Source organism: Bombina bombina, chromosome 10, assembly GCF_027579735.1.
Source record: "Bombina bombina isolate aBomBom1 chromosome 10, aBomBom1.pri, whole genome shotgun sequence".
NCBI classification, from domain to species: Eukaryota; Metazoa; Chordata; class Amphibia; order Anura; family Bombinatoridae; genus Bombina; species Bombina bombina.
In genome coordinates this window covers 143,684,087-143,703,226 of record NC_069508.1, presented here as the reverse complement: position 1 = coordinate 143,703,226, position 19,140 = coordinate 143,684,087, and the positions used below count along the sequence as shown (strand labels likewise).

General features: G+C 35.6%; 1 protein-coding gene and 1 long non-coding RNA gene across 2 annotated transcripts in view; one reads left to right on the top strand and one right to left on the bottom strand.

The window, feature by feature from the left end:
- Positions 1 to 19,140, top strand: part of LOC128640910 (uncharacterized) — a 353,598-nt gene that overhangs the window by 72,056 nt on the left and 262,402 nt on the right. The window lies entirely within an intron of this gene.
- On the bottom strand, positions 15,330 to 18,349 carry LOC128640909 (huntingtin-interacting protein K-like). The gene is made up of 4 exons (XM_053693356.1): positions 18,188 to 18,349; positions 17,371 to 17,425; positions 16,750 to 16,802; positions 15,330 to 15,425 (listed from the first exon to the last, which is right to left on the bottom strand). The coding sequence occupies exons 1-4, from the start codon at positions 18,347 to 18,349 to the stop codon at positions 15,330 to 15,332; spliced, it is 366 nt and encodes a 121-aa protein (XP_053549331.1).

The following is a 19,140-nucleotide window of genomic DNA, read 5'->3' as shown; positions in this document are numbered from 1 at the left end:
GTGTGAGTGAGAAGAGTATAAATGTTATGAGTGTGAGTGAGAAGAGTGTAAATGTTATGAGTGTGAGTGAGAAGAGTATAAATGTTATGAGTGTGAGTGAGAAGAGTATAAATGTTATGAGTGTGAGTGAGAAGAGTATAAATGTTATGAGTGTGAGTGAGAACAGTATAAATGTTATGAGTGTGAGTGAGAAGAGTATAAATGTTATGAGTGTGAGTGAGAAGAGTGTAAATGTTATGAGTGTGAGTGAGAAGAGTATAAATGTTATGAGTGTGAGTGAGAAGAGTGTAAATGTTATGAGTGTGAGTGAGAAGAGTGTAAATGTTATGAGTGTGAGTGAGAAGAGTGTAAATGTTATGAGTGTGAGTGAGAAGAGTGTAAATGTTATGAGTGTGAGTGAGAAGAGTGTAAATGTTATGAGTGTGAGTGAGAAGAGTATAAATGTTATGAGTGTGAGTGAGAAGAGTGTAAATGTTATGAGTGTGAGTGAGAAGAGTATAAATGTTATGAGTGTGAGTGAGAAGAGTGTAAATGTTATGAGTGTGAGTGAGAGCAGTGTAAATGTTATGAGTGTGAGTGAGAGCAGTGTAAATGTTATGAGTGTGAGTGAGAAGAGTATAAATGTTATGAGTGTGAGTGAGAAGAGTATAAATGTTATGAGTGTGAGTGAGAGCAGTGTAAATGTTATGAGTGTGAGTGAGAAGAGTATAAATGTTATGAGTGTGAGTGAGAGCAGTGTAAATGTTATGAGTGTGAGTGAGAAGAGTATAAATGTTATGAGTGTGAGTGAGAAGAGTATAAATGTTATGAGTGTGAGTGAGAGCAGTGTAAATGTTATGAGTGTGAGTGAGAAGAGTATAAATGTTATGAGTGTGAGTGAGAAGAGTATAAATGTTATGAGTGTGAGTGAGAGCAGTGTAAATGTTATGAGTGTGAGTGAGAAGAGTATAAATGTTATGAGTGTGAGTGAGAAGAGTATAAATGTTATGAGTGTGAGTGAGAAGAGTATAAATGTTATGAGTGTGAGTGAGAAGAGTGTAAATGTTATGAGTGTGAGTGAGAAGAGTATAAATGTTATGAGTGTGAGTGAGAAGAGTATAAATGTTATGAGTGTGAGTGAGAAGAGTATAAATGTTATGAGTGTGAGTGAGAACAGTATAAATGTTATGAGTGTGAGTGAGAAGAGTATAAATGTTATGAGTGTGAGTGAGAAGAGTATAAATGTTATGAGTGTGAGTGAGAGCAGTGTAAATGTTATGAGTGTGAGTGAGAAGAGTATAAATGTTATGAGTGTGAGTGAGAAGAGTATAAATGTTATGAGTGTGAGTGAGAGCAGTGTAAATGTTATGAGTGTGAGTGAGAAGAGTATAAATGTTATGAGTGTGAGTGAGAAGAGTATAAATGTTATGAGTGTGAGTGAGAACAGTATAAATGTTATGAGTGTGAGTGAGAAGAGTATAAATGTTATGAGTGTGAGTGAGAAGAGTATAAATGTTATGAGTGTGAGTGAGAAGAGTATAAATGTTATGAGTGTGAGTGAGAAGAGTATAAATGTTATGAGTGTGAGTGAGAAGAGTATAAATGTTATGAGTGTGAGTGAGAAGAGTATAAATGTTATGAGTGTGAGTGAGAAGAGTATAAATGTTATGAGAACAGTTGAGAGAAAGCAGAGACAAAGGAGGGGGAGGCAAGAAATGCAAATCAAAATGCTACTAAAAAAGGAATCTCATACTTTACGGCTCCAAAGTAAAGATTTGAGTACTTTAAACAATCTCATTGATAAGCACTGATGCTTTTGCTGCTGTTTAAAAAAAAAATGGCAATGAAACACTAGTGGCTAAGAAATTCGGTGGTTCACCTCTTTTTGAAATGTACAACAATAAACGAGAAAAGAGGCTTTGCAAGTTAAATTTAAATGTTGCAGTAGTTGTATTTCGGTGGCGGGGTATCTATATGGAAGAGGCCTGCGTCATTAAATAATCTGATAAGTCGAAAAAGGAGGAGAAAACCATGATCAGTACACTGATGTGTATGCTCTTTAATACTTTTCTTCACAATTATGCATTTTATGAAACCATACCCATGTATTCCATATACCATCTAGAACTTAGTGTACAACAACATTTACAGCCAAGGCAACATGAGGTGATGCTATTGCATATGTCTATATTGATGGAGCTGTTTTATAGTATAAACTATTGCCATTTAGGAAACTAATTGGTAGGATGGAACCTAGGTTAAATGGACAGTCATGTTTTAAATAGGGCATGCTATTTTAAACAACTTTCCAACTTACTTTTATCACCAATTTTGCTTTGTTCACTTGGTATTCTTAGTTGAAAGCTAAACCTAGGAAGGCTCATAGGATAATCTCTAAGCCTTTGAAGGTCACCTCTTATCACATGCTTTTTTATTTGCTTTTCACAACAGGGGAGAGCTAGTTCATGTGAGCCATATAGATAACATTGTGATCACGCCCGTGGCTTGTGGCAGCTACTGCACTAATTGGCTAAAATGAGAGTCAATAGATAATAAATAAAATGTCATGTGATCAGGGGGCTGTCAGAAGATGCTTAGATACAAGGTAATCACAGAGGTAAAAAGTATATTAATATAACAGTGCTGGTTATGCAAAACTGGGGAATGTGTAATAAAGGGATTATCTATTTTTTTAAACAGCCAAAATTCTGGTGTTGACTGTCCCTTTAAATAATCTACTGTAAATGTATTTTACATGAAAATATCTCAGACATGGCAAATATGAAATACAAAGCCAATGGCCTCAGTTCTTGGGCTGTAAGAAAATCTTATACTTATTATAGCAACATTCATATGGTTCTCAGAAGAAACACCTATTAGAAAGCATGTGGGGGAAAATGGGGTCACTATTACACTAACCATGGAGCAGAATTGTCATAAACTAGTCCCATGTAACTTCTACTATTTGATACAAATGACATTTGTTGAGATCATGATAATTTGTACTACTGTTTTGCAAACGGTTATTTAATTATTCACCATCAGATATAAGCCATTATATTTAACCATAATCTTGTGTCATTTAAATATGACCAATTTACTGAGAGGCATCAATTTTAATATTTCAAATAATGTTGAAATTGCATGGACATTAAAGGGGCATAATACCCATATGCTAAATCACTTGAAACTGATGCAGTATAACTGTAAAAAGCTGAAAGGTCACCTGAGCATCTCTATGTAACAAAGGAAGATATTTTACTTCACAATTTCCTAAGCTCAGCAGAGTAAGTTCTGTGTAAAAAGTTATACTCAGTTATTGCCCAGCTGCAGGTATAAAAAAAAATGAAGAAATGAACAGCAGTCAATCAGCATCAGCAGTGCTGAGGTTATGAACTCTTTTACTGTGATCTCATGAGATTTCACTTAACTCTCATAAGATTTCATTGTAAACGTCCTTACACTGAATAGGGAAATAAGAGGAGTTTGCACAAATGCTCGCTCCTTCCGCTGTCCCGGGACAGACATACTGATTTGCTGCTTAGAAGTCCTTTGCAATGGGATGTGGCTACTGAGGAACTTTTGAGGTAAAATATCTTTCTTTTTTAAATAGAGATGTTCAGGTGATATTTTCTAGTCAGCTTTTTACAGCTATGCTGCATCACTTTCAAGTGTTTAAACATTTGGGTATTATGGCCCTTTAACAACACATTTGTTCACTGTGATAAATAATTTATTTTAAATGTAATTAGAAAGCTAAAATAAATTAACATAATCTCCTTCCAATTAAAAGTTAATTCACTTAAGCAGTGGTGTGTGACCTCAGTGTATTGAGCAATAAACATAAAATCAAATTAATCTGTTTGTTGATTTGGGGCTTTAACCCTTTAGTGACAGGGTGAAAGTGCCTACATCGGAACACCCGTTCCGATGTAGACAAATTGAAACTACGCGATCGTGCATACGATCGCGAGATTTCAATTATTGGATCGCATCTGGGGGGCGTCCCTACAACCCTAGGAACGCCCTCCAGACCGCGATCAAGTCCTAGAAGCACAGAAGGCTTCAGGACAGCCGTTTGTTATGACGTTCTATTCCGTCATAACGGCTTTAAAGCCCAGTGTAAATATGACGGAATAGAACGGCATAACGGCGTTAAAAGGTTAATAATAAAAAAATAAAAAAAATCATATTCCAATATGTCTGTTATTGTTTTGTTTAAAAGGACAGAAAAAATTGACCTTGGTCCCCAGAGGGCGCACTTGCATGAAAAACAATAGATATTACACAGATAAAGAGCCCAAATGGACACAATATATCTATGAGGACGATAAAATATCTCAAGGTGATAATGTTAAAAAAATCAACATAAAAATAATAGTGATGATAATAATAATAATAATAATAATGAAAAGTGGAACCTCATTAGTTGTAAATTGATTCGGCTTCCATATAGAGATTTCTGACAATGTCCTATGTGAAAGTTCTTTTGGTAATTGACAGTCCAAATGGGCCCCGGGAAAATTCACAGAAGGAGATCCGTCTCATCCGGCTGCACTCTCCAAACAAATCCCAACAAAGGAATAGGAGCTTCTGAAAATATACACAAAAGAGAGGCGCACAAATGTGTGTATCCGAATGATAGATGTCAGCAACACTACTGATATTTTGTACACAGGGTACTGAACTCACACTTTGGCAAAGCACACCGTGTGCTTGTGGAAGCAGGCTGGCACTCAGAGTTGACCAGCTGGCTCTCTCTGGATCTTTTCGATATGCAGCGGCCCTCAAAGGGATCAACTGTTTGGTAGTGGTTTGCTTGTATTAAATCTCCAGGCTCAAGTTTTGCTTAAAACAAACTTAAAACTTTTATTGCATAATTTTACACCTTCTAAATCTCTTAACACATTGTAGCAAACATGGATGCGAGTGCTGATTTTTATATAAAAACCGCATATATCTTTTGATGTATAACAATATAGAGGCAACATAAATGTCATTATACATATAATCGTATATTCTCTACCTCGATAAGGTTGCATAACCAACAATTCTAAAATGACTAGTGACAAATATATTAGTGACAGGTCATCCTGTATAACCTGATAATAGTGTCTTCACCTAATAATGTGTATTGATATAATATAATGGTGACACTTGAATGCTTAGTGTACTGGCGTGATTATTGATAGTATATCAGCATAAAGTGTTACTATAAAGTGATACTAGAATATCACTTTATAGTGATGTAACAGTTCAAGATAAATAATAATACTAATATAACCGTTACAGGGGGACAGTTACTGCAATCCTTTGTCTACAGTACTCCAATTTTTTTCTATCATGATTTAGATAGAGAATACAATTGTAAAAAAAAGTTTCCCATATACTTCTATTATCAAATTTTGTTCTCATGTTACTCTTTAAGTAAGTGATATCTACAAACATAGAGGCCCATTTATCAAGCTCCGAATGGAGCTTGAAGTACCGTGTTTCTGGCGAATCTTCAGACTCGCCAGAAACACCAGTTATGAAGCAGCGATCTAAAGACCGCTGCTCCATAACCCTGTCTGCCTTCTCTGATTAGGTGGACAGGAATCACCACAATTCAACCCGATCGAATACGATCAGGTTGATTGACACCTCCCTGCTGGCGGCAAATTGGCCGCGAGTCTGCAGGAGGCGGCGTTGCACCAGCAGCTCTTGTGAGCTGCGTGTGCAATGCTGAATATGGAGAGCGTATTGCTCTCTGCATTCAGCGAGGTCTTGCGGACCTGATCCACACTGTCGTATAAGGTCCGCAAGACCTTTGATAAATTGGCCTCATAATGTGCACATATGGGGCACTACATGAGAGGAAATAGTGCTGCCATCTAGATCTTTTGCTAACGTATAACATTGTTGCAAAACTGCTGCCATATAGTGCTGCAGACATGTGCACACTCCTGAGCTTACCTTCCTGCTTTTCAACAAAGGATACCAAGAAAACAAAGAAAATTTGATAATAGAAGTACTGGCAAGCTTTTATCTTTTTCACCATAATTATGACAAAGAAAACATGCATTTGTGTGAAATGCAATAGGATTTGCAATTGTTAATTTTTTAATGAGACATTAAAGGGACATTAAACACTAAACAAATCCTAGATAGAATGATGCATTCAAAGAAAAGATTAGTCTGAGAATAACCTGTAGATTGATTTTTTAAAAGGTTTATTAGTTATTTAAATATTGACAAAATAAGTGTAAAGTTTTAATGTCTATAAAACAATGGGAGCTGCCATGTTGTAACTTAGGTTACCTTTTTTGCTGTAGTCAATTAAGGACAGTTATAAATAGAGTGTGCAGCCAATGGCTGTGTGGAATATAACAGTGTTCTGCACTTCCCTTTTTATTAACAGGAACTGAAAAGCTCACAATTTTAGAATGGAAATACAAGAAAAGGGGAAAAAATAAATAATGAAAATATACGATTTATCATTTTATATTAACATCTCAAAGTTTTTAATGTCCCTTTAAGCATTTGAAAAATGTTAATGATAAATAAATCTTTTATGCTTTAATAGTCATACTAAGTACATAGGAACCAGAATTATAAAAATATTTATTGTATTTGTACCTTTTTTTGTAGCATGATGATTTGAGGTACTCACTAATCTATGTGTCAGTATTTCTCCCTTTCCTTGGTTGTTAAGCGCCACTGTGAATGAGCTTTTACAATGAAGCAGCATCACTTAAATCACTTTACGTTTCGGCACATGCACTATAGTGGACCACTGGCCCATGAGAAAAACCTAGGTTATAAAATGGCAGTACCCTTATATCAGAGGATTAAGTCGTTTCAGAATACATTTGCAATGTATATATTTCCTTTAGTACATATTAAAAAGTATTCAAAAACTAGTTTTTAACATACTCATATATTATTTTTATCGGTGTTGTCTAATGTACTTCATCACATGACTGTCATGGTGTATAATATCCCTTTAAATGTTTAGAATATAGGCTTGCCTGTTTAAACCAAATTGTGTGCAAAATATAACCCATTTATGTTTTAAGAAGATTGGAACACGATTACCTACCTTACATGATCCGTATATATATATATATATATATATATATATATATATATATATATATATATATATATATATATATATACACACACACACATATATATATATATATATGTGTGTGTGTATATATATATATATATATATATATATAGGTAGTGGAGAAAAGGAAGTGTTTTTCCTGAGCATTGTTGAATATATAAAGTAAGATGGATTATAGAAAAATAAAAAAATATGCTGTATTTATGTATATGCACATATTATCATGTATTATCATATTCCATACCGCAGATCCCCTTACGTCAATTGCGTATCCTATCTTTTCAATGGGATCTTTCTAACGCCGGTATTTAGAGTCGTGTCTGAAGTGAGCATTAGAATTCTAACGACAAAACTCCAGCCGCAGAAAAAAGTCAGTAGTTAAGGGCTTTCTGGGCTAACGCCGGTTTATAAAACTCTTAACTACTGTGCTCTAAAGTACACTAACACCCATAAACTACCTATGTACCCCTAAACCGAGGTCCCCCACATCGCCGCCACTCGATAAAAATTTTTTAACCCCTAATCTGCCGACTGCCACCTACGTTATACTTATGTACCCCTAATCTGCTGCCCCTAACACCGCCGACCCCTATATTATATTTATTAACCCCTAACCTGCCCCCCACAACGTCGCTGCCAGCTACCTACAATAATTAACCCCTAATCTGCCGACCGCAAAGCGCCGCTACATACGTTATCCTTATGTACCCCTAATCTGCTGCCCCTAACACCGCCGACCCCTATATTATATTTATTAACCCCTAATCTGCCCCCCTCAACGTCGCCTCCACCTGCCTACACTTATTAACCCCTAATCTGCCGAGCGGACTGCACCGCTACTATAATAAAGTTATTAACCCCTAATCTGCCTCACTCCCGCCTCAATAACCCTATAATAAATAGTATTAACCCCTAATCTGCCCTCCCTAACATCGCTGACACCTAACTTCAATTATTAACCCCTAATCTGCCGACCGAATCTTGCCGCTACTGTAATAAATGGATTAACCCCTAAAGCTAAGTCTAACCCTAACACTAACACCCCCCTAAGTTAAATATAATTTAAATCTAACTAAATAAATTAACTCTTATTAAATAAATTATTCCTATTTAAAGCTAAATACTTACCTGTAAAATAAACCCTAATATAGCTACAATATAAATTATAATTATATTATAGCTATTTTAGGATTTATATTTATTTTACAGGTAACTTTGTATTTATTTTAACCAGGTACAATAGCTATTAAATAGTTAAGAACTATTTAATAGCTAAAATAGTTAAAATAATTACAAAATTACCTGTAAAATAAATCCTAACCTAAGTTACAATTAAACCTAACACTACACTATCAATAAATAAATTAAATAAACTACCTACAATTATCTACAATTAAACCTAACACTACACTATCAATAAATAAATAAATACAATTCCTACAAATAAATACAATTAAATAAATTAACTAAAGTACAAAAAATAAAAAAGAACTAAGTTACAAAAAATAAAAAATATTTACAAACATTAGAAAAAAATTACAACAATTTTAAACTAATTACACCTACTCTAAGCCCCCTAATAAAATAACAAAGACCCCCAAAATAAAAAAATGCCCTACCCTATTCTAAATTACAAAAGCTCAAAGCTCTTTTACCTTACCAGCCCTTAAAAGGACCTTTTGTGGGGCATGCCCCAAAGAATTCAGCTCTTTTGCCTGTAAAAAAACCACATACAATACCCCCCCCAACATTACAACCCATCACCCACATACCCCTAATCTAACCCAAACCCCCCTTAAATAAACCTAACACTAAGCCCCTGAAGAGCTTCCTACCTTATCTTCACCTCGTCGGGTATCACACCGATCCGTCCTGGCTCTAAAATCTTCATCCAAGCCCAAGCGGGGGCTAGACATCCATCATCCGACAGCTGAAGTCCAGAAGAGGGTCCAAAGTCTTCATCCTATCCGGGAAGAAGAGTAGATCCGGACCGGCAACCATCCTCTTCCAAGCGGCATCTTCTATCTTCATCCGATGAGGACCGGCTCCATCTTGAAGACCTCCACCGCGTACACATCTTCTTCTTCCGACGACTTCCCGACGAATGACGGTTCCTTTAAGGGACGTCATCCAAGATGGCGTCCCTCGAATTCCGATTGGCTGATTGGATTCTATCAGCCAATCGGAATTAAGGTAGGAAAAAAAAAACCCGGCGAGGTGAAGATAAGGTAGGAAGATCTTCAGGGGCTTAGTGTTAGGTTTATTTAAGGGGGGTTTGGGTTAGATTAGGGGTATGTGGGTGGTGGGTTGTAATGTTGGGGGGGGTATTGTATGTGGTTTTTTTACAGGCAAAAGAGCTGAATTCTTTGGGGCATGCCCCACAAAAGGTCCTTTTAAGGGCTGGTAAGGTAAAAGAGCTTTGAACTTTTGTAATTTAGAATAGGGTAGGGCATTTTTTTATTTTGGGGATCTTTGTTATTTTATTAGGGGCTTAGAGTAGGTGTAATTAGTTTAAAATTGTTGTAATTTTTTTCTAATGTTTGTAAATATTTTTTTATTTTTTGTAACTTAGTTCTTTTTTATTTTTTGTACTTTAGTTAGTTTATTTAATTGTATTTATTTGTAGGAATGGTATTTAATTTATTTATTGATAGTGTAGTGTTAGGTTTAATTGTAGATGATTGTAGGTAGTTTATTTAATTTATTTATTGATAGTGTAGTGTTAGGTTTAATTGTAACTTAGGTTAGGATTTATTTTACAGGTAATTTTGTAATTATTTTAACTATTTTAGCTATTAAATAGTTCTTAACTATTTAATAGCTATTGTACCTGGTTAAAATAAATACAAAGTTACCTGTAAAATATATATAAATCCTAAAATAGCTATAATATAATTATAATTTATATTGTAGCTATATTAGGGTTTATTTTGCAGGTAAGTATTTAGCTTTAAATAGGAATAATTTATTTAATAAGAGTTAATTTATTTTGTTAGATTTAAATTATATTTAATTTAGGGGGGTGTTAGGGTTAAAGTTAGACTTAGCTTTAGGGGTTAATAAATTTATTAGAGTAGCGGTGAGCTCCTGTCGGCAGATTAGGGGTTAATACTTGAAGTTAGGTGTCGGCAATGTTAGGGAGGGCAGATTAGGGGTTAATACTATTTATTATAGGGTTATTGAGGCGTGAGTGAGGCGGATTAGGGGTTAATACATTTATTATAGTAGCGCTCAGGTCCAGTCGGCAGATTAGGGGTTAATAAGTGTAGTTAGGTGGAGGCGACGTTGGGGGCGGCAGATTAGGGGTTAATAAATATAATATAGGGGTCGGCGATGTTAGGGCAGCAGATTAGGGGTACATAGGTATAATGTAGGTAGCGGCGGTGTACGGAGCGGCAGATTAGGGGTTAAAAATAATATGCAGGGGTCAGCGATAGCGGGGGCGGCAGATTTGGGGTTAATAAGTGTAAGGTTAGGGGTGTTTAGACTCGGGGTACATGTTAGAGTGTTAGGTGCAGACGTAGGAAGTGTTTCCCCATAGAAAACAATGGGGCTGCGTTAGGAGCTGAACGAGGCTTTTTTGCAGGTGTTTTCAGCTCAAACAGCCCCATTGTTTTCTATGGGGGAATCGTGCACGAGCACGTTTTTGAAACTGGCCGCGTCCGTAAGCACCGCTGGTATCGAGAGTTGCAGTGGCGTTAAATTATGCTCAACGCTCCCTTTTTGGAGCCTAACGCACTGAAAACCCAGCCATTCTGTGAACTCTAAATACCGGCGGTATTTAAAAGGTGCGGGGGGAAAAAAGCATGCATAGCTAACGCACCCCTTTGGCCGCAGAACTCTAAATCTAGGCGTTGGTTTGTTACCTGGATTGTTCATTTGCTTATCCTGTACATGGTGGGTAGATAGATTACAACAACAAAATATTACTGTATACTTGTATATGTATATCACATATGCTATACTGCTATTCTCCTGACTGATACCTTTTTAACAATGAGATCCCTCTGACGCTTTAGAAGCTCTCTGCGAACCATGGCTTTTGCTGTAGGATGCGACTAACAAAACATCAGGAAAGACCTACTAGAACAGCTAAACTTTATTTGGGGTTAATCAGAGGCACTTTAAATGATGGCAGGTGTGTGATGACTCCTATTTAACATGATTTTGAATGTGATTGCTTCATTCTGAACACAGCAACATCCCCAGTTATAAGAGGGTGTGCATACTTATGCAACCACATTATTTTAGTTTTTTTTTTATTACTTCCCTCCACCTAAAAAGATTTCAGTTTGTTTTTCAATTGAGTTGTAGAGTTTATAGGTCACATTAAAGGCGTAAAAAGTTCTGAAATGATTTATCATTGTCTCATTTTTTTTACATCACAGAAACCTGACATTTTAACAGGAGCGTGTAGACTTTTTATATCCACTCTATATGTCAGCAGTTTGCAACAATGTTATACATTACAAAGAGCACTAGATGGCAGCACTATTTCCTGTAATGCAGTGCTTTAGGCATGTGTACAATACCTATCTAGATGTCTCTTCAACAAAGAATAACAGGAGAACAAAGCAAATTTCACAATAGAAGTAAATTAGGAACTTTTTATAATGGTATTCTCTATTTGAATCATGAAATCATTTTTTGGGTTCCATGTCACTTTAATCTCTTCTTGGTGCTTCCATGTTAAAGGGACACTGAACCCATTTTTTTTTGAATAGCACAGATACAAATCTAGCTGCACAAATGGAAGTGTATTGCACACAATTGTGTATGTGTGTGTGTGTGTATATATGTATAAAAACATAATTAATAAAAAAAGATATATATATATATATATATATATATATATATATATATATATATATATATATATATATATACACATACATACACATTCACAACTAATTCTTGCACCGACAGATATGGCAGTCAGGTCCACACTCCCAAATATTTTAAGAATAAAACTATTTATACAAAGTACGCTCAGTATGACTGATTATTATAATAGCTCATTTGCCACAGCAGAGGAGATAAAAGGGTGTGTCCCTGGACTATAATTTTTTTTTTCTATCAAGATGATCCATTCAATGCTTTTAAAACATTTTTTTTTTCACTTTTTCCTATTTATTGTTCACCTCGTCAAGGTGTTTGTAAAAGTGAAGTGGTGGGAATGGCTTCGTCACCCAGCTTTGTATTTATACATAGTATTTATCATTAGGATCTAACTTATTTCATTGTTACATTTTAGAATAAATGACTTTTGTTTTCTATTCTTTTAGGCCATGTCTGTTATTGGTGAAAGGAGATCAAGAGAGCAGAAAGCAAAACAAGAAAGGTGAGATGCACTTGTGAAAAAGTTCTGATTTAACTTCATAGCATTTATTCATATTCCATAGTTCAAAATTATTATTTTTTCCAATTTTCCAGAAACGACTTACATTTATTATTTCTGTTTGAATCTATAAGGAACATTAAACTGTACAGATTATTTCTACCTAGAGAGCGCGTCAGATTGCTTAAAGCAGCAAACAAAGCAGAGCACACGCTCTGGGTATAGGTTACAGTTGCAGTGGTCTTTCAAAAGATTGACATTCACAGATAGCTGTTTGTGAGTGACACCATGCACGTGTTTTATGCCACAAAAACTGTGTATATAGCCACTGTAACTACTTGTCAGTATTTCATTTCCATCAGCTCCTACTATATTTCAGTCTTGCATCTTGTATCATATTGTCCTGTGTTTTAGGGCTGTTGGTTTTGAGAAAGCACACAATACTCCAGTTACAGGATAATGTTCTGGTCCACTTATCTAATTATTTATAATTTAACATGTTGTTCTGTAATTAAATCATATTATTAATTTCTTTTTTCCCCACTAATATATATATATATATTTTTTAAAGTACTTGTATTATTTTTCTGAGAAAAAGAGCTGGCCAAAGTTACAATTAAGAAAGAAGATGTGGAACTAATTGTAAGTGTTCATATAGTCATTTGGCTAAAGCTTCCCTTCCAGCTAAGTAAGAATGAATCATGGAGTAGATTTTAATTTTGACATAACATTTATTATGTAAAAAGTCAAATCTACTCCATGATTCATTCTTACTTAGCTGGAAGGGAAGCTTATAATACACATGCATGCAACTCTTCATAAATGACATGTAATATTCAGTTAGATTTTGCAGTGATACTGATAGTATTGTAGCCAAACCAACACATGAGCATGAAATGTAAAGAAAACAATTTATAAAATAGCACTAAAGGACAAGCCCTTGTCTGTAACAGACTGAACATCACTTCCAAGAAGAAATACTGATTAAGGAGAAAATATTCTTAGAGATATTTGGGAACTACCTTGAGTAAAAAGACATTTCTATTTTCTTGTTATACAATAAAACGTCAGCCAAGTCTAAACATTTTTAAAAATGCAGTTTTCAAAATCCAAACTCCACCCACCAGTTGCCATTATTTAAAGGAGCCAATTTGTGTCTGCAGATTACAAGGCCTCGTCATCTTCCCAGACTGAAACATTTAGGATTTGATACCTGAAAAACAACACTGTCTACACTAATGTTTTCAAGCTTCCCACTGAACACTGTACCCAGACAACATTTAAGGACTTTCTGCTTAAAGAAACATGAAACCCAATGATTGGGATACAGCATACCATTTTCACACCTAGGAAGGCTCAGAAACAGCAATGTTCTATGGAGAACTAGCTGCTGATTGGTGGCTGCACATATGTGTCAGCTAGCTCCCAGTAGTATATTCTTCAACAAAGAGAATGTGGCAAATTTGATTAAAAAATAGATTGCATTTTAAAATTGTATGGAAAGAGGTGTCGTCTCAAGAACTTAAACAAAAACAGAAGAACTGCCTACCCACTGATGATACTTCTCACAAAGTACGATCCAAATGAGAATTCAATATAGGTTAGGGTGTGGGTGGCGCCTGTGGGCTATATCTGTTTAAAAAGTGACCTTACTGGAATATGATTATATTAGTAATCCTTAATCTAAGTTATTTTTAAAAAACAAGCAATTCTAACATTCAATTAGCGCTAGGAGCTCTAATTGTCATCATACATACGTGTCACTGATATGTAACCAATCAAAACATCTTGTGTTCATAAAAATCAATAAAATATTTTAATATCACAATTTAAAAGCAATATTACTGACACCGGTGTCAAAGTTTAACACTTGATAAGCATAGTATGTTTCAATATCAATTATAAACAAATGTTGCAACTAAATGAGACAAACTTGCAAGGTGTTTCAAAGCAGTTCTTCTATCCTAAATGTCTGTATCTAAACTTTGGGAGCAGTTATTATTAATAATTAGAAGACTTTTGCTCCTCTGTAACTTGATACCCAATGTTTGCTTGTGCTTTATGAGAATTACTTAGTTTTAGAAGACTCATTCTCATATGGTGGCAGTCTGTGTAAAAAGGAAATCCTTAAGTATGAAATTTTTCTGTATATAATTGAATCCTGCGACAATCAAAGAAGTAGCTGTTACAATGTCAATATACGTGGTATTGAAAGTATTAGACCACAAAATGTTGTTATATTTAAGCAACACCTGTTTGTAAATCTTGCACCTTTTAGGTCGAAAATAGGTTTTTCAATGATTTTGTAGTACTCACTGTTTCTTTGGCGTCCTCCACCAGTCTGCACGCTCCTGTGCTCAGACGTTGCGTGTTTGTAGTAACCAATCGTTGACGATTTCTTAGAGTGCACACTCTTTTGAATATACTTGTATATCTTCAAACTCCTGCCGCTCCGTTCTTGGAAGTATTTTCAACGCTGTGGTTATGGGAGTCAATCCAGGATCTCAGTTCAGGAGCTGTGAAAAAAATAGAACGTCTACGCGTTTCAGCTGCTCAGAGCCTTTGTCAAGATGATCTTTCTTTCATGCTCCTCCTCTATATAGGGCTAGATGTTAACCCTTCATTCATTTTGATTGTAGCTGTAATCTCCTCAAGACAAATTTGGACTGTTTAAATCTTCACAATAATAGCATAAAGTTATTCTTTCTGGCTTATTCATAACTATTTAATTTTTTGGGTTTTTCAATTATTAATTAGCAAAACTGCTCCTCAGTTCATTTAAAACAATAGTCGCTACAGAGCTCAGCCACAGTGCCTTAGCATGCTGACCGATCTGTCCGGCTGACCTAACTGCTTGTGTAAATCATGGAAAGACTATTTAATTTGAGGATCAATGTCTCAGTTGGTGAGAGCGATGAGAGCCTCCACTACATTTCCCATGTGTTCTCGCAAGCTTCTTTCTGCTGCTGTTTGTGGAATCTCCATTTCATGCATCTGAAAAAAGACAAACAAGCTTCAACACCTTATCTGTCTTACATTTACGACAGCCAACTGTTATATTAATTTTAAATGGCTATATGGTTCAAAAATAGCAGTTGTAATCTTTCATTTTTACAAACTGATGCCTTTATGAAATACCGTTGTTCTCCTTGAAACTAAAAGCCAAAAAGTTGGGTTTGTTTTAAAGCATATTAAACATAGAAAAAACTCTGTATCACTTTACTTCTATTCATTGTAAACTAAAATTGATTTTTGCTGCCCCCCCCCCTTTACCAATAAGGCTTATGATGTCATACATAAAATATAGTAACAAGACATAATAGTGGGTTAGATTTTATTATTTTTTAATTAATATAGGATTAAAGAAATGTTTGCTTTATCCCTGGACAAAACAGGCTGGTTATCTGCAATTAATGGAACATGAAAACCACATTTTTCATTTCACGATTAAGACAGAGCATACAATTTTAAAATGCATTCTATTTTTTTAATCAAATTTGCCTCATTCTCTTTGTTGAAGAATATACTGGGAGCTAGCTGAAACATATGTGCAGCCACCAATCAGCAGCTACTTCTCCATAGAACATTGCTGTTTCTGAGCCTTCCTAGGTGTGAAAAATGTATGCTGTATCCCAATCATTGGGTTTCATGTTTCTTTAAGCAGAAAGTCCTTAAATGTTGTCTGGGTACAGTGCTCAGTAGGAAGTTTGAAAACATTAGTGTAGACAGTGTTGTTTTTCAGGTATCAAATCCTAAATGTTTGAGTCTGGGAAGATGACTAGGCCTTGTAATCTGCAGACACAAATTGGCTCCTTTAAATAATGGCAACTGGTGGGTGGAGTTTGGATTTTGAAAACTGCATTTTTAAAAATGTTTAGACTTGGCTGACGTTTTATTGTATAGCAAGAAAATAGAAATGTCTTTTTACTCAAGGTAGTTCCCAAATATCTATAAGAATATTTTTTCCTTAAACAGTATTTTTTCTTGGAAGTGATGTTCAGTCTGTTACAGACAAGGGCTTGGTCCTTTAGTGCTATTTTATAAATTGTTTTTTCTTTACATTTCATGCTCATGTGTTGGTTTGGCTACAATACTATCAGTATCACTGCAAAATCTAACTGAATATTACAGTCATTTATGAAGAGTTGCATGCATGTGTATTATAAGCTTCCCTTCCAGCTAAGTAAGAATGAATCATGGAGTAGATTTTACTTTTTACATAATAAATGTTATTATGTCAAAATTAAAATCTACTCCATGATTTATTCTTACTTAGCTGGAAGGGAAGTTTTAGCCAAATGACTATATGAACACTTACAATTAGTTCCACATCTTCTTTCGTAATTGTAACTTTGGCCAGCTCTTTTTCTCAGAAAAATAATACAAGTACTTTAAAATATATATATATTAGTGGAAAAAAAGAAATTAATAATTTGATTTAATTACAGAAGAACATGTTAAATTATAAATAATTAGATAAGTGGACCAGAACATTATCCTGTAACTGGAGTATTGTGTGCTTTCTCAAAACCAACAGCCCTAAAACACAGGACAATATTATACAAGATGCAAGACTGAAATATAGTAGGAGCTGATGGAAATGAAACACTGACAAGTAGTTACAGTGGCTATATACACAGTTTTTGTGGCATAAAACAAGTGCATGGTGTCACTCACAAACAGCTATCTGTGCATGGCAATCTTCTGAAAGACCACTGCAACTATACCCTATACCCAGAGCTTGTTTTCTGCTTTAAGCAATCTGACGCGCTCTCTAGGTAGAAATAATCTGTACAGTTTAATGTTCCTTATAGATTCAAACAGAAATAATAAATGTAAGTCATTTCTGGTAAATTGGAAAAAATAATAATTTTGAACTATGGAATATGAATAAATGCTATGAAGTTAAATCAGAACTTTTTCACAAGTGCATCTCACCTTTCTTGTTTTGCTTTCTGCTCTCTTGATCTCCTGTCACCAATAACAGACATGGCCTAAAAGAATAGAAAACAAAAGTCATTTATTCTAAAATGTAACAATGAAATAAGTTAGATCCTAGTGACAAATACTGTGTATAAATACAAAGCTGGGTGACGAAGCCATTCCCACCACTTCACTTTTACAAACACCTTGACGAGGTGAACAATAAATAGGAAAAAGTGAAAACAAAATGTTTTAAAAGCATTGAATGGATCATCTTGATACAAAAAAAAATATTTTATAGTCCAGGGACACACCCTTTTATCATGGTATCCATGACTTTTTTTTATTACACATTTTAAAAAAATCCTGCAGAATCTCAAGATTAACAGGCTGTAAAGCAGAAATAATATATTTGCTTATAGCTTAGGGCATGTTATTATGGCCATTAAACCTCAGAGGAATTATTCAGTCTGTGGTGGGGAGGCAAGTAATAGGGAGATATAAACAACAAGAAAGGACCTGCTTCAACGTATCCCCTGCAAGCAAAGGGAATAACAACGAGTTCCTCTGCACCCCAAAACAGACAAGCACAAACATTTGTATTATCTCCTAATCTGTCATCCATCCATCCCTTAAATGAAATACTAATTTTGTATTTTCAGACCCCAACCAACTTCTAGGCTCTGTCAGTATGTATTAACAGGGCAACCTATTCATAACTTCACTCTAACTACAACGGCTCTATAGGGAAATCATCTCCACAGAAACACGAGCTCCCCAGATATCTACACTATACAGCGACCTCCATCATTCAAGCTCCACACTTCTCTCGCCGTCTCCAGGTTGGAGCCCTGAATCTCTTTTTCTTCTGTATAATCAGTGACTCTTTCCAAGTCAGCCGCTCCACTGTCATGTTTACGCGGTTTGTCTGCAGGTCGCTCACTGCAATTTTCCTCAGTTTTGAGCTCCAACTCCACATCTCCCTCAGCCGCCATGTTTCCCACCTGGACCGGTGTTCTAAAATAAGTTGTCTACCAATGAGCTAATGCAATATCTGTTATCTCAGCAGTGATCACATCTGGTTATGGGTCATGTGCCATCAGACTTGGAGCAATACCTTCAGGATTTCTTTGGTGCCCTAAGACAAGAGGAATCCACATCAAAAGTTGACATTGATAGAGCTCATAGAGCCCTGCGCCCCAAGCTACAAGCAGGTCAAGCTCCAAGGGATGTCATTGTTCGCATTACCAACTATCAAGTGAAAGAAGAACTAATGCAATTAGCCTGAGAACAACAGCCTATTAGGTATGAAAACTCAGAGATACAAGTATACGCAGACCTTTCTCAAAGAACTCTTTCAAAACGAAGGGAACATAAGCCACTTACATTGTCCCTGAGGAAGATGAATATTCCTTATAGGTGGGGTTTCCCTTTTCACTTGATTATTCTATGGAAGGGCAGGCGCCTTACTTGCTCATCTGTCAAAGACATTCCACTTGTCTGCAAAGATCTGGACATCCCTCCTCCACAAGCAGAGGATATTGCCCAACGTCAAGAAGATCAACTTAGACCAAGGAAGTCTTCCCTGTTGCCCCAAAGAGGAATATAGCAACAGGCCACTCAGAAAAAAGCATGAAAATCCACTCTGTCTTCATCTCATCCGCAGATGGAAAAGGAGTGATAATGGATACAATTCCATGATCTTTATGCATCCTTTCTGACTATTTCATTCACAGAGGGCACCACATGGACAGAGTATATTTTGTCCCATGTCCTCCTATATGAC